This window comes from Chlamydotis macqueenii, chromosome Z (assembly GCF_036417535.1).
Source record: "Chlamydotis macqueenii isolate bChlMac1 chromosome Z, bChlMac1.mat, whole genome shotgun sequence".
NCBI lineage: Eukaryota > Metazoa > Chordata > Aves > Otidiformes > Otididae > Chlamydotis > Chlamydotis macqueenii.
This window is the reverse complement of record NC_141593.1, coordinates 76,742,963-76,758,791: the sequence shown is the minus strand read 5'-3', so window position 1 is coordinate 76,758,791 and position 15,829 is coordinate 76,742,963. Positions and strand designations below refer to the sequence as shown.

At 37.0% G+C, this 15,829-nt stretch overlaps 1 protein-coding gene across 2 annotated transcripts in view; it reads left to right on the top strand.

Moving 5' to 3' along the window:
* EDIL3 (EGF like and discoidin domains 3) overlaps positions 1–15,829 on the top strand; it is a 257,434-nt gene that overhangs the window by 228,327 nt on the left and 13,278 nt on the right. For both annotated transcript variants that reach the window (XM_086771054.1, XM_086771053.1), the window contains one exon: positions 14,130–14,285. In XM_086771054.1, coding sequence (XP_086627180.1) covers positions 14,130–14,285 — 156 coding nt within the window. The remainder of the gene's footprint in view (positions 1–14,129; positions 14,286–15,829) is intronic.

Sequence of the window (15,829 nt, the reverse complement as noted above, 5' to 3'; positions counted from 1 at the left end):
AGATAACTTTAAAAGCATGAATGCTCCAGTCCAATTTAGCCTCTCCCCTTCGTACTCTTGTGCAGCAGCAAAATTGCAGACATACATACCAGCTATATCTTTCAAACCAAAGCTCCAAATGTGCTGTAATCGTAGGATCATCATCTCAACCTCAGAAATAAATTACTGAATGCAGCAGATAGTATCAGGGTTCATATAATCTGATTGCATTTGCAATTCTGGAAATACTGGGAATCAATATATTGGCTTTTTTTTTTTTGTTGTGGTTAATTTAGGAATGATTTACTTCACCTACAGTGCTAGAAGCAAAACCACTACTGCGAACAAACTACTCACTTTATATTAAGAAAACCAACACTTTTTGCAGTATATACTTATTTTTTTTCCCAGTCTTCCCTGTTGCTCTTGTTCAGGATAGAGTATGGACCATTTGCCACGGAGAGTCACAAAGTACTTTTAAATCAGGGTAACCGCTAAGGGTTTATGTGAATCCCCTTGCCCTCAGGGTCCTTCTAAAATCAAAAGTATGTGTAGGAAAAGCTTCTTGCTTTGGCATGAAGTTTTTGCATGGCTTTGTAGTTTAAAAGGCCTGAAGTATCTAGCCTCAGTAGTCGTGGGGGATGATCTGTAGTTTTCGGGTGAGACCTCTGGCCTGTGATGCAAGAAGGTCAAGTTCGCTGAGCTTATAATTTCTTGTGAACTCAGGATCTCTAATGCCTGTACCTGTGTGAAGTGCCTATAGCCAGCCTTTTCATTGAAGCTTATGGGGATAACCACATTAGTACACGTAAAGGAGGTTAATCAGGCCCTTTTTTCTGTGCTTTGGGGATAACACAAAGACATTGTTTAATCCCAACTGAAGTGCAATGCAGTGCTTGCTCCGAGCAGAATATCATCACCTGTTTCCACAAAGCCTTTAAATTGGGTCGCTTTAACATGACATTTGGGAAAAACACAACAGTTATGTCCACTGTGGGTATAACCTTAAGAGTGTCTTTTTAACCTTACCTCATAACCTCACCTCAGCAAGACGTTTCTGCGAAGACTTGCTGGGAATCAGTCAGTGAGAAAAAGTACTTAAGATACTGTTGCTCTATAAAAAAAAAATATAAGCTTTCTGTTAATGCCTATGTTTTTAAAAATACAATTTTCTATGAGAAAAAAAAAAAGAACATTTTCGTTACTGGATGCCATAGCAAATTTGAAAATTATGTTCTTTCACTGAGTCATCTGATAGAAGCACAATAATCTGTTACAAGTGAGTATACAAATCATGCGGATTTGCATTATAGTAACAGAGGTGTATTTTCTGCTGCCTACAGAGCAAATAGTTAGGAAACAGTTCACTCCATGGAACTGCAATGTATAAGTGAGAAACATCTACTTACAGTCAGTGGAGAAAATCTGTAATTTTTTATAATGGTAATTTTTTACTTGAGTTCTTGGTGGAAAACTCTACTTAGCAGACAGTCTGCTGCAGTGATAAGCCAAAGTTCTTTTATTTCTATCTGCCAGCCAATGTAATGCTTTGCTTTCTAGTAGAAGTTGATTTACATTAAGACATGTTTTTAATCTAGACTTTTTCCTGGTAGATGCAATTGGTAGATGTTCAAGTTTGTTTCTCTGATTTATGTATTTAAAATTATTTTTTAACCACCAAAATATGAAAGTGTATGTGTCACAGTATCTCCCACATGCTTGAAGTTGAGTGAGAAATTCTGGTTTTGCCAAGCCTTCCACAAAGGTGAAGATTCTTTGGCAGTAAGCACTAGGGTTTAATAAATTAGGCTTACACCCACTGGACAGAGCAAGGGCTGCATTAGAAAGATTAATCTTTGAGAAAGGAACACTGGGAACACAAAGGGGAAAAAAAAAAAAAAAAAAAAGGCAAGAAATATCTGATGGATCTATAAGGAAAACACATCACCCAAACTTGAAAATATGTTCTTTTCAGATTTCTTAATGCTGTGATTTCACAGACCTCTCTGCGTTAGTGCTCAAAACTTTTAAGTTATGATTTCTACTTCATTAATAATTTATCCTCTTTCTGCTGTTTTACGGCAGACCAGACTTCACCCCATGGTTTGCGTGCAGCTCTATGTTAGCTGTAGCAGATGTCACTAGAGGTTGTGTGGGTATGTGCAAATGTAGAATTTCACAAATATTCTTCAGCCTCACATATTTCTTTCTTTGGGATTCAGCCTTGTTTATTCTAGAAAATAGTTAAGTTTTTGAGAGCACTGCGTTTGCTTTTCCAGCCATAACTATGCATTTCTCTTTTACTGTCTTTAGTTCAAAAAAACGGTTTTTTCTTCTTTTTCAGAAATGCTAGTTCCAATTAATTGTAGCCAAAGTACTCCTATTTTGGCACTCTTCATGTATTGAAAAATGACTCAAATGTTTTTATTAACCTGCTCAGTGTGAAAATAACATAACATTGGGTGTCATTTAAATCTTTTAATATGTTAAACGTAGACAGGAACAAGCATGATGTTTGGAACATATGTATGGTTATTTATACTGGAAATGATGGTAGTATTCTTTAATATTTTAATGTATCTACAACGTGACTTTCAAGTGTCATCTCAAAGATATAACCATTAACAATCATTGAGTTCATTCTCTTTATTTCTGGAAGGTTTAGAGAGGCTTTATGTGTAGGAGCCTACTCTAGGTTGTGTTTAAGTTGTAAAAAACATGGACATGTTACTTGTTGCTTTCTTCAGTGGAAGTACTGTAGAGCATAATGAAGAATCAAGTGGAAGTGAGTGAAAGAGAACGGTAAAAAATACTAAGCAGGCTCAGAAAATCTGTGTGTCCTGCCAGAAGGTCTGTGTCTGTTTCATCCAGTTTGACCCTTGAATGGTGTAAGTTCTGGTTACTGCCTGACCATTGGTGGGCTCTGGGGATATCAAAAGAAGGGCTTTAGCTGCTGAACCCTTTCTATAACCCTGTAAGTGTTTTATCCAGTGTTCTTTGTGGGAAGCCATCAGTTTTGAAATTGTTTCCAGCCTCAGTCAGGTAGATCGTAGCTATCTTAACATTATAAAAAAAATTTTTAGACCCAATTTTACTGTTGGATGGGAGGCTGAGATGGATATATTTAAGCACCAATGATATGCTACATTTGATTTATTTTATGTTCTCACATGGGTTAGGATGCAAAAGTAGGAATGTTTTAATTTTATAAATTTGAAGAAAAATAATAAAATAATGTTATTCAGGGCTAATTTGAGTTTTAGGGGCCAGTTAGAGACAGTCAGTCATTTTCTTAAGGAATATAGTCTACTGAGGCATAAGGAGACATGCTTAATTCCAAAATAGATGTAACTTCAACCACCAAGCTCTGTGTCCACAGACCTTCAGTCTCCTGTGTAATTTTCTTTTTCAAACTGAAAAGAGTATGGATAAGCTTAGGAAATAATTTGTCTGCATTGATTTACCCTGCTGTGTAGGCACAAAAGCACAAGTACTCCTTTGATTAATTATTCAACAGTACAAAGGATAGAATAGCTGTCAATTTAAAAAAAAAATTAACAATTGAGATGCTCATTTTATTTATTAAAAGATATGGAAAACATTCTGAGTGGAAATACAATATTTTATATTTTGCTATTAAATTTAAAATATGTTGGAGTTCGTATTTTTACTTTTATATCTGTTCTTATAAAAATAAAACAACTCTATAGATAATTTTGAACTTCTTCAATAGACATTTATACCATTATTAAAATGGTCAAACTTTGAATTTTTTTAAATTTTTCATTTAAAATTCAGAGACAAATCAATTTTTTGTCACTACTGAATACTACAGCTCTGGTTGCAGATCAGCTTTACTTAATATTTAATTTAGCAGTTTGAATTAACTGCTGCTGCATCTCTGGGTTTCAGTTTAAAATCTGAGTTTGACCTGTTTGGAAGTTCGTTTAATCCAAGTTCATTGTTGAAATTTCCTATGATATTTCCCAGTCAATAAGTTTTTGTGGAACTTTCAACACAAAAGCTCTAAAATGGAATATATGGTAAAAAATGGTATATATGTTAAAAATGGTAAAAGTTATTCGATTGTTACTTTTATCTGGAATGTGGAGGTTCATTCTCACGACCTTTCTTTTCCTTACCCAGATCAGAAACTGAACCTGGGCCAGGCAGACCTAACGGCCAAGATACTGATCAAATGTTTCAAAAGTATACTTCTTCATCTTATATCTCTCAGGACTTTTTTTTTTCCATTTCTGACAGTACAAAGTGATTTCTTTTTTTTTTTTTTTTTTACTTTGGGGCAGTAGGAAGATATTTTCCCATTTAACTCCAGGCTTGGTCAACAATTTCAGCAAAGTGTTAATCCCTTAAATCAGTCATGCCTTGTGCTTTCCACACACTCTGCAGTAGGTGCAGAGAGCCGATAAGTGTCACAGAGTGTTTTGAAAGCCAAGAAAATACATCTGTGTCAGATCAAAAGCAGAACTGAGTCCCAGGGTTGGATATGTCCTGCCAGCAGCCTAGTGTTATTTTGTCCAGAGGTCTATTTACGAAGCTCTATAATAGGGGCTCCAGGGTGTCCTTTTGACTAATAACAGATAATCTTTCTTATGTCCTGGAGAATGAAGATTAATAGACCTTTTCATTTTATTCAAGCCAGTACATTACAAGATTATTGCCTTAGAAGTGCCAAGCCATTTAGTCTAAAAGGAAAAATAAACTTGATTTCTTCTTTAAACCTGGAAAAACACTTATCTAGCTAAAAAAGCCAAAGCCAACTCCTACATTGTAGTGCACCAATTTTGTGTGTTTCTGCTGGTCATTAACAGTGTATCACTGGAAGCAAAAGCCTGTTCTATCATTTCAAGAGAGAACACACGCACACACACACAAACACCAAAAAAAAAGCTTACTGTTTTTTTTTAAATTTGCTAGCACAATTTTGACATTTTTCTTTTACAGCTACAGCAGCACAGCTATATGAAACAGATTATGCATAATAATCCTGGCTGACAGATGGGCAAAGTCATTCTTCAAAAGAATGGCTGAATGATGCTGTCTTGGCTGCATTTCCTATGGAAATAAGAATCATGCACTCAGTGCTTTTGACTACAAGGAGGAACGTTCAGCCTAAACCACACATCTTCTAGGCAGATTTAACTTTGCTTATAGGCAAATTTTCGTTAGTATTTCAACAGTTCAGTAGTTATATTAATTATTAGTCACTTTGTAGTATCTTGTGTGCAAGCTTATCTTCAGTTTAGTTGTTGATCTATAGCCCAGATACTCATAGATTATTGGGACATTTTTATGTACTGCAGAAAATATTTGCAATGTTATTAATCACTTGAGATAACCCAACCAGTTGAGTAATGAACTTCCATATTACCACCATTATTTTTCATTTTAAAAATAAAATGAGCTGCTCATGCGTAGGTGAGTCCATTTATGATCCCAACATTTTTACAAAGATATTTATCAGTTCTCCAATAAAAGGCGTTACATCATCTTCCCTACTGAAAACCAAGCAGAAGTTGCAGTAATTCATTTATAGGGAAGCATTTTGCTTTCCCAGGCCTTGCATTACCAGCTTTTGATTTCAGTTGAAAACTCATAATGCACTGAAAACCTAAGACAAATGCAATCTGAGATACCTAGATTTCTCCTGACCGCAGCTGAAAAGCTGACGCTGTTTCGAAGTGCTGGTATAAAATGTGAACTTTCTCACTCTTCACGTTTCTGATTATCAAGAGCCAGTCTGAAATTCACAGTTAAATAAATGACATTTCCCCTGTTCACAATCCAAGTTTTCTCCTAGCTGTGTTTGCCAATATTTTGCTGCTCTTTTACCCACTCCAGCACATGAGGTTCTTCTCTACAATGGTCTTTAATCATGAAACTAGGAGATCTGCACTGGGACAAACCCCACAGCACTGGCACAGAGCAAATCTTGCTGATGAATTTGCTCATCAACTTGAGATATATTTTATTAAACTAAAGAGAGATAACAGAACTCCTTTCTTGCTCTTTTCACAATCTAAAGGGCGTGGAGTATGCCCGTTTAGCATCTCAGGATGATCTGTTCCCTATTCAGAGGTTAGAGGAAAGACAAGCAGAAATTGAAATGGTCGATATTTTTCATAATTATTTTTACATTGATAATTTTTCTTTTGTATGTTTTATTTTCACCTTTACTCATAGTCAAAAGCTTTTGATCAAAAGTTGTCAGCATCATTCAATAACTGCTTTAAATTATATCTTCCAGAAATCGCACTCCTGAAAGCTACTTCTTATTATCATGCAGTTTTATGCAATTTTTGCTTTTAAAGGCATGTACTGTTATGTAAAGAACTGAATGCAAATGAAATTTTTTGCCCATTTCCATATCTATTTCTAGCTACAAATAGGTGCTGGGATCAGCAAGTTGTACTGCACAGTCACTGCTTGCAGTAGTGTTCAGCTGAAGACTTTGACAGAAAGGTAGCATAATATGCCATCAGTGTGTAATGTCTCATCATATTCTTTTTTTTTTCTCTTTTTTTTTAATGATGAATTATTGGTTTATCCTTGACTTTCCCACAAGAACTCCAATAGATTGATCTAACGTGGAATGGTATTACAGATTTTATCAACTCTTCAGTTGTACTAACACAGCTCAAAAGCTTTTTCTAACTCTACCAGATGTCTAAGCCTGCTTAATCACTGGTAATTTAATGGTCTATTTTTAAATCTCTTAACATTATCAAGGACCGATAAGCCTTGAATATTCCATAGCAGATAGAGACATTATTGCTGTTTTATTAGTGGTTTCTTGACTGTTGGTGACCAATGAAAGGGACATTGTCATCTCTACTGAAGTTCTCTAATCACATTTACGGTAAAAATACTCCTGTACACAGATGTGAAATACTCAATGTTAGGAGAAAAGGTTATAGATTTAATCGTCACTGATGTTACCATTTTGAAATGCTAAATTGTCTTTTACTTCAGATTGGGTTCAGACCTGGACATACTGCGTATTGCCATTTCTTGTGAGGACATGAATACTCCCTGATAAGTTGTGGGAGTTACTGATACTCACAGAAGTCATTCCAGTTTACAGGATCCGTATAAAAACAGCATTATCTTGTGTGTGCTGCAGGCGGGATTTACTGGTGTACTGGTGCTACGACCGTGGAACATCATCTGCCTTGAGCTCCCATGGGAAATGAGTAGCCACTCCCTTTGGCGCTTTTGAAAATCCATATCCTAAGGCTAAAATTTGCTGCTTTTTTTTTCTTTATTTATATTTTAGGTTTGAGATAGCAATAAAATGAGATTGGTCATGGTTTAGTAAAGTGTGGCTATAAAAAGTTTCTCTGTAAGAAAAAGATGCTGCTTTTAAAATTATTGTGCAGTTGATCATATAAATCTTATTTTTCTGTATTTTTACTAAAATGTTGAAAATCTATATAGTAACTCAGGTGTATTCTTCTCTCCTTCCTGTAATACCTATATAACCATTATTACTAAGTACATAAATACATTAATGAAGGATTCACACAGCCTGTACTATTTAAGAAGTAGCTGCTCCTTAAGAAGTTACTCATGGAAATGAAATGACCTGCAAGCTTGTGTGCATGTTTCAGTGCAAAAATTTCAGAATAATGGCCTGAGATGTGGTTTTGACAGTCCATGGAGAATTCAAGCGACAGACCTCACACTCCAGTTTCTCACTTTTAAATTGTACTGGGGACAGCTGATGGTACATGGTGTCCTTTCTTACTTGTTTCTTATATGCACTTGCTGCAGTCATAAAGCTCTTCAGAGGGAAAGAGGGGCAAATAGAACAAATAAGAAAATAAGGCTTGTATTTATTATCTCAGCCTAGAGGATTACAGATGTTAAAAATATAGTGGCACAATATTAAAATAATGTTGAAGGTCTAAGCTTAATTTGAAAAAGAAGCAAGCAAAACAAACCCCACATTTCTAAAGAAGCAAAAGAATGGTACTCCAATCATATTTCATCTGAAAACAACCCATCTCCACCTGGGTTCAAGTGGAGATATATTAACTTTAAATGTATGCTAGCTAATACAGACTCAATTAATATACATTTTATTTTATTTAAAAAAAAAACTTTATAGTGAAATATTGAACAAAACACTCTGAAATGCCTCTTCCTATCAAATTATTATGGTTTCTTCTAGAGAATTTCCTTTTATCTCTTAACTTATTTTCTTATTGTAATTTTTTCAGGTTTTATTAATAAGTATTTTTCCTAATAGTGTATATTTAAGTGACTACACTAAAAATGCTGTGCTATGTATCATGCTGCGATGGAAATTAGATTTCTCTACCATGAGTGTATAGTTGCCTGGTTGTTTTTTTCCTTCTAAGTTTTTACATGCAATTAAGCATGATAGATTATAGCTTGGGATTTTTAATACGAGCCTTTGGAAAACAGCCTGAAATGCTAAGCTCCATAGTTTACAAACACGAAATGCTGCTGAAATGCTGTTAGAAACGTATAGATGTTGCACATCTGCGGCAAGTGTACTGTACCATCACGTTTTCCCTTTATCTCCAGTGTCTGGGCATGGAGGAGAATGCTAAGTGTCTACATCTGATGCAATAAGATAAGGAGAGCTGCAGTTCTGTCTTTGTGTTGTAGACACTGCTAGCCTGTCCGTCCTTTTCTTAGGCTCGGGTGCCATGGGAGTCACGAGGTCTTAAACGAAGAGTGAATAACCTGCTCAGGTCAGGTTAAGTGCATTAGACAGACTTGGTGGGATTCAGGTGCCCAGCCATGAGTTTCCAACATTACCTTAAGCATCCCAAAACATCTGAGACCTCCTTGCAAGACCAGCACATGTGACAGGCAGATCTGCACCTTGATAAAGTAGCAACTACAGCTGGAGACCATGCAGGCCTTGAAAACTTGGCAGAAAAACATCATCTCTAAAATTACAAAAAAAAAAAAGCTGGGCATAGGATTTGCTATACTGGGAGCAGAAACATAGTATCTGTATAAGGAGGGGACTAAAATAGACATTTTAAAAAAACTTTAAAAGAATTCTTGCCAGGTGTCAGAGAATCACAGAATGGTTGAGGTTGGAAGGACCTCTGAGAGCCATTGTCGTCCAGCCCCCCTGATCAAGCAAGGCCATCCAGAGCCAATTGCCACATAGGGCCGTACGTCTCCTCTGTTAATGTCTGAGGTGCTGGAGACTTCTGCAACTTGTATCTTCTTGAGGCTTATCTTCTTGTAAGCCAGAGTTGCAGTGTGTGTTTCTATTCCAGGAGAGACTACCTGAGCTGTATGGTCACTCAGCTTCCACATGTGATCTCATGAAAGCAACTCAGTTCCTTTCCTAAGTCTGTCCACCCATGGCTTACCATTTATGTGCTCTCCTGCCTCCTTAGTAAATGCCTGGAAATTAACTTTTTTTTCCACCATGTAGACGATGGAAAAAGTGTGTTGGGAGTGGAGAGGGGATGTTCGGAAAGTTATGGCTGATATTTCATGGCACATCTACTCCACTTGCACTGGGCTTCCTGATGTATGTATGTAATGGAGACCCAGGGCTGTAGGTTGCAGTAGGCAGGGCATCACCCCGAGAACCATCTTGAGTCCAGACGCAGTACAGCTGAGCTCAAGCACAGTGCATACAAATGCAGTTGTACTGCTTGCAGGTCCAAACTGCTTTACAGGCAGCCGTCCCAAATGTCTACAAGTGTCTCTCCCTTATGTTCCTGTTCTTGGGAGAAGTGCCCGTTGCCAGATAGAAAGTCTCTGCGTCTGTAAGTTGCAGTTCTGAAAGGATTCAGCTGCAAAAGTGGCTGTATGAAGACTGGCCACATCTGCATAGTCAGATCTTGAGAGCTGAGGTTTATTAGCTTCAGACTACTCAGAGCAAGGGCAGAGCTTGCGTGTGACTGTTTTCTCCTTATCAAGCAGACCTACTTCCAGTACAAGTACTAATCACTCCTCATTTAACTGCACGCTGACACACAGTTCATGCTGCGCATCCGTGCAGTGGTTCATTAAAAATGTTTCCTATTCAGGTGGATTTATCTTTGTTCTTTTCTTAAATTAATTCTCCTCCAAATTGCACTGAATCATCTTTAACATCTGAAGAAAGGTGGGAAACAGATATGTACAAAGGGAGTAGCAATAGCCCAAGAGAATTCTTTCAAACACAAGATGTTAAACTGCTTTTTGATCAGCTGCTTGTAGAAATGTACATTAAACTGTAAACCATGGTTCTTCTTGTAACCAGTTAATGATCCTATCAGTCGCAGACTAATTGCCTCTACCTCGTTCTAAATTCTGCTGCATTGAAAAAGCCAAAGTCACAGTCTGATCCTGTTAATCACATTCAGCTTTGAAGAGCACATAGTGGTTGTGTGTTAATTCAACTTCTCTCCCTGGTAATTTGTTTGATTACCTGTTACTTGCAATCTGCACTAAGTGAATAAATGTGTTCTGCACCCTGCTGAGAACTTATGACTTGCGTTTAACGTATTTTAATGCAGATGTTTTGCCTAGAAATTGGGATAAATTCATAGAATCATAGAATCACAGAATGGTTTGGGTTGGAAGGGACCTTCAAAGGTCATCTAGTCCAAACTTCCTGCAAGGAGCAGGGACATCTCCAACCAGATCAGGTTGCTCAGAGCCTCATCCAGCCTGGCCTTGAACGTTTCCAGGGATGGGGCATCCACCACCTCTCTGGGCAACCTGGGCCAGTGTTCCACCACCCTCAGCATAAAAAAAAATGTTTTCATTATGTCCAGTCTGAATCTACCTCCCTCTCTTTTAAAACCATTACCCCCATCCTATTGCAACAGGCCCTGCTAAAGAGTTTCTCCCCATCTTTCCTGTAGGCCCCCTTTAGGTACTGGAAGATCACTATAAGGTCTCCCCAGAGCCTCCTCTTCTCCAGGCTGAACAGCCCCAACTCTCTCAGCCTGTCCTCACAGGACAGGTGCTCCAGCCCTCTTATCATCTTCGTGGCCTCATCTGGACCCTCTCCAACTGATCCATGTCCTTCTTATGTTGGGGGCTCCAGAGCTGGATGCAGTACTGCAGGTGGGGTCTCAGCAGAGAGGAGTAGAGGGGCAGAATCACCTCCCTCGACCTGCTGGCCACACTCCTTTTTATGCAGCCCAGGATGCGGTTGGCCTTCTGGGCCGCAAGAGCGCATTGCAGGCTCGTGTTGAGCTTCTTGTCCACCAGCACACTCAAGTCACCTTTCTGCTTTAAAGTACTTTCACTAGGAAAAATGAAAAGCAAGGCTGTTAATACTCTGCAGAAGATAATAAAGCACCAGAGTACAACCTGTATTTCTTTAATACTAGGTTAGTAGCAATCTTTATTGCCTGAAGGCTTCTTATCAGCTTATGAATAAATAAGTAAATAAGATACTAAATTATGAGAAGGAAATGCTGGTGCTATATCCTTTTATTTTTTTCCTCCGTCTCCAGCAATATGCATTGTCTGTATTGTCAAGACCTAGAGCAGGGTCTATCTGTTCATTACAATTTTTTTTTAATTTTTATAAATATGATACACACACACACAACTACTCACACATATTCTACATAGTGCTACATAAGCCTTTCAGAGGAAGACCAAACATATGCCGTGTTACTTTTCAGCTTCCGACATCATTTTTCTGAACGAGAGTACGAGGCTACTGGGTATGTCCTATAAGCACAAAACAGTTGTTACTGGGACATTTTTATTAATACTGAATCTATGTGAATAAAGATTTATTGTGATTTTACCTTTGAAATCCCCTGAATCTTAATGAGAATTTTTTCTTCCTGTTCTGAATGTCAATGAGAAGTACTCTGAGTGTTATGGCCATGTTAAATATTTGTGAAATCTTTTTAGATTACTTTCAACATTTTAAAAATAAACAACTTTTTTATGGAGGTATTTTTCAAGTTAACAGGAGAGACATTAACTTTGAGTATAAGAAACATTCTCTGCTAAAAAGAGGTTACACTGGGAAAATGTTAATGTTAAAATTATTTATAAAGAAAATCTAAAGTTGATTCTGAAATGTTTAGTTCAAATGCTGTCCGGAAGCACGGACCAATTAGTGATTCCTTACCAGATCAGCCTTTTTGAAAAATAGACTATTCATTTAGACTCCAAAATATTTGGAAGCAAGGTCTGGAGACCTGATGTTTATTAATTCATGAAAGACTTGTACTAATTAGCAGTGTTCATTTCCCAGAGACCCACTTAGGCTATGGAAGCAAGCTCCTCTACACTCCTTACAGAAGAAAGAAGTCCCTTCAAGCGGTCCATGAAAGCATCCAAAGCAAATTCCCATTTTGAGTGATCATTGATTGAGTCCCTCTCTCTCTACATTGACCAAAGAGAAAACAAAAAGAGTTTTGCCTCCCAAGGATACTTTCCTCATATTCTAGGGTGCTCCTCTGAGCAACATTGCTGCTATCAGAAGGCAATAAATTAGTTCACTCTGGTAGAACCAAATCTCTTGGACTATCTGCAGGCAGTGACATTTTCTTTTACTGTCATATTATCTCAGTATTGAAGCTTTTAAGTTATTCCTTGTCTTAAAAGGATTTGCTGCTCATTATTTGCTACTTATCTTCAAATATTGGGGCAGGGGTCTCCAGTCTTCCTTGTCTGATTGCTCTAAAGAGTCATTTTTCTTCTTGTTTTCCTATAAACATACTCTTACACTTTTCTATGTGTTCTTGTTTAGAGACCAAACCGTAGTGTCCATCTTTCAAAAGCATTGGCTTGGACTAGCTGACTTCTTATGCTTGTTTGTTTTTCCTTCTCTTCTCATGATTAATTTCTTAGGCTTTGTATCACATCTGTTCTTCTGTCTTGCCCCATATTCCAGTCAAAATCTAGTTTGCTCAGAGGGCCTCAGCTTCCCAAAATCATAAGAGCAGGCCTTCAGCATTTGAGCAGCCAGAGATTCTTTACTTCTTCACCTTCTCTTTTTAATTTTTTTGCTTTAAAAACATATCACTTGTCTTCTCATGGAGTTCAGCACTCCTCTCATTTCACTGTTATGTTTTTCCTATTAGTCTCTCTTGCCTGATTTAACGGACAATATTAAAAATGCCAACTGCCTCACAGCCGTTTATTGTTTGAAATAAATCTACTTTTTTTCTTTTTTATACTGGCTTGCTGCATTGCTGGAGGACCCAAAACGAAGCCTCAATTTTACCTTCACATTTCAAGAAAATGTCAATTTTGATAGGGATTTCAACTCCTCCATTCTTCCTCTAAAATTACTTTATTAGGTCAATTTACTTCTGTTATTGTACTCTGTTCCTTGATCATTTTAATCCAAGGCATCTGGCCCGAATCTGTTCTATTCAGTGTTGGGTTCTGGTTCAAAAGAACTCATCACAGATGTGCTGACCCACGTGAAAGCCACTTGCAAGCTCAGATTTTATTAGGCTTTAAGATTCCTGCCTTGCATTTTTAAAAGTCTTGTGCTAGGATTATAAAATAAAGAACTCAAAAAAAATCAAGGAATGAGAAAGTAAGAGCTTTAGAGGTAGAAAAATAAATAAAGGCTTAAACAGAGAAGAAAAATTCAGCAGGAAAAGAAGTGTAATAGCGAATGTTTTAAAAGACTTAATAAAGCACAGACTGTTAGTGCAAAGGAAATGGAAAGGCACCTGTGGACTCAGCCCCTGGCATATTGTATTCTGATTATTAGGAGTGCATGGGAACACTTTTTGGCTACAAATTATTTGCAGTGGAGACTGCTGGTTTTTGGGACCATGAATGGCACCTAGCACAATGGAAAATGGCACAAGATTAGCCGTTAGGTGGTATAGACAATAAGTTACAAACAGAAAAAAAAAAGTAAGTTGACCTGGAGCTTGGAGAAGTTTTTGTCTATGGTGTCAGCATGAGGTGGGCACGATTGCAAAGCAGTGAAAAGCCACCTCTCGGGCTGGATCCTCTCTCACTGTGCACTAAGTGCCTTCTTAACAACCCTGGGCTTTCCTGCCTGCATCCAAGAACTGTCTGCTAACAACGCGTGATGTGTTGCACCATTTTGCTTCTGTACGGTGTAAAGTCAGACTGCAAACAGAAACTGTTCTAATTACTTTCTCCTCTGTTTTGTTTTATTTCTGGCTTGTTTTGTTTAGGTTGACCTGCTTGCTCCTACAAAAATCACTGGTATAATTACCCAAGGAGCCAAAGATTTTGGTCACGTCCAGTTTGTGGGGTCCTACAAGCTTGCGTACAGCAATGATGGGGAGCACTGGATCATATACCAAGATGAAAAACAAAAGAAGGATAAGGTAAAGCAAAGAGAAAATTGATATTTTTGTTGTGTTTGCAGAGGACTACATCAGTAGTAACTCCAGTGTTGGAAGCCTGTAGATTATTGCATGTTGACTCCTTTATAGGGTTCCCTATGCATAGGATCCCACAGATAAAAGTCAAGGTGAATAAAAAAGAGTCATATAACACAATGACATTCACAGTGTAGTAATATCCTACCTATCAGTGCAATGCACCTGATTTAACGCTATTAAATATGAGACATAAAACTTTACAGTTCTCCATTTATTGGAATTATTTCTTCCTCTAACTCTAGAGGAGAAGGTATATAAATAGCAGTTTATTTGTATATTCAAAAAATAGAGTCTCCGTGCATATTTTGATGAGTATGCACTATTTCCTGTAATTTTCTGTAAATCACATCTTTAGTGTACCTCATTACCTAACCATTTTGGATTGATATTTTTTTTCTGGAAATTAATCACTAGGGTTTCAACTATCCAACGGAAAGATTATTTTTTATTACACTATTAAATGAATAGAAAACATAAAAAGTTTCACAGCTTCCTTTGCAAATGTTTCATGAGAGGCGTAGAGAAGGTGTGGGTTTGCCGACTGATTTACCTGGAAGCATTTAACTTTTCTCTTGTTAGTTAGGATATTCTTCATTATATTGTTCCTTTAAACTGTATAACACTTTCATACTGCAAATGTCTGAATCCATAATATCATCTCTTAAGAAAGAGATTGCAGCATATGCATTGCTTAAGGGAAACGTTAAGCAAGCTGACAAAATGTGAATTATTTATTAAATATCTTAGTGGGATTATGTCTGATTGAAGCAAAAGGTCTATTAATAAAAATACCAAACTGATATGTTTGATAATTCGTATCTCAAATTTAATGTTTTTAACATCTGGATTCAGGGTAATAAATGTTCTCATTTTTACTGTTTTTCTTAGAATAAACAAAAAATCTTCAGTAAAAAATTAATACCTTTCATATAGGTCAATTAATTAACTTTTTTTTTAGTAATGAGAAAGCTTTTGATATGTATTGATATGTGTTTTATAAGCAGAGGTAGATCTATTGATGAGGAGTTAGACAACTGTTTCTCTTAAATTTCCCTGATTTTAAATGATTGGTGAAATGTACACCCATTTATTAGGGGAAGGTGTCCTAAATTATTGGATTAAATATGTACATAACTATATGTGTGTACATAACTGTATGTGTGCAGAGACATGTTATGTTTGTAAGGTTATTATCCAGAGATGACATTGTAAAGAACCACTCTTAGAAGCCAAGTGGCATTTCGCTGCAGCTTTATACTGCACTGAGATTTTTACCCATCAAACTCTGAAGTATTTTAGATAGGGAAAACAAAATCAGTTGTTTTAGCCATCCAGCTGAGAAGGTCCTGACACCAGTGATTGTGGATGTGTCTACTATAATTGGTTGTCAGATAAAAATTGGAAACAAACAACTCACTTTTTGTAGACGTACCATAAATGCATTCAATATAAATGACAGATAGTCACTTTAGTGCTTTGTACACATC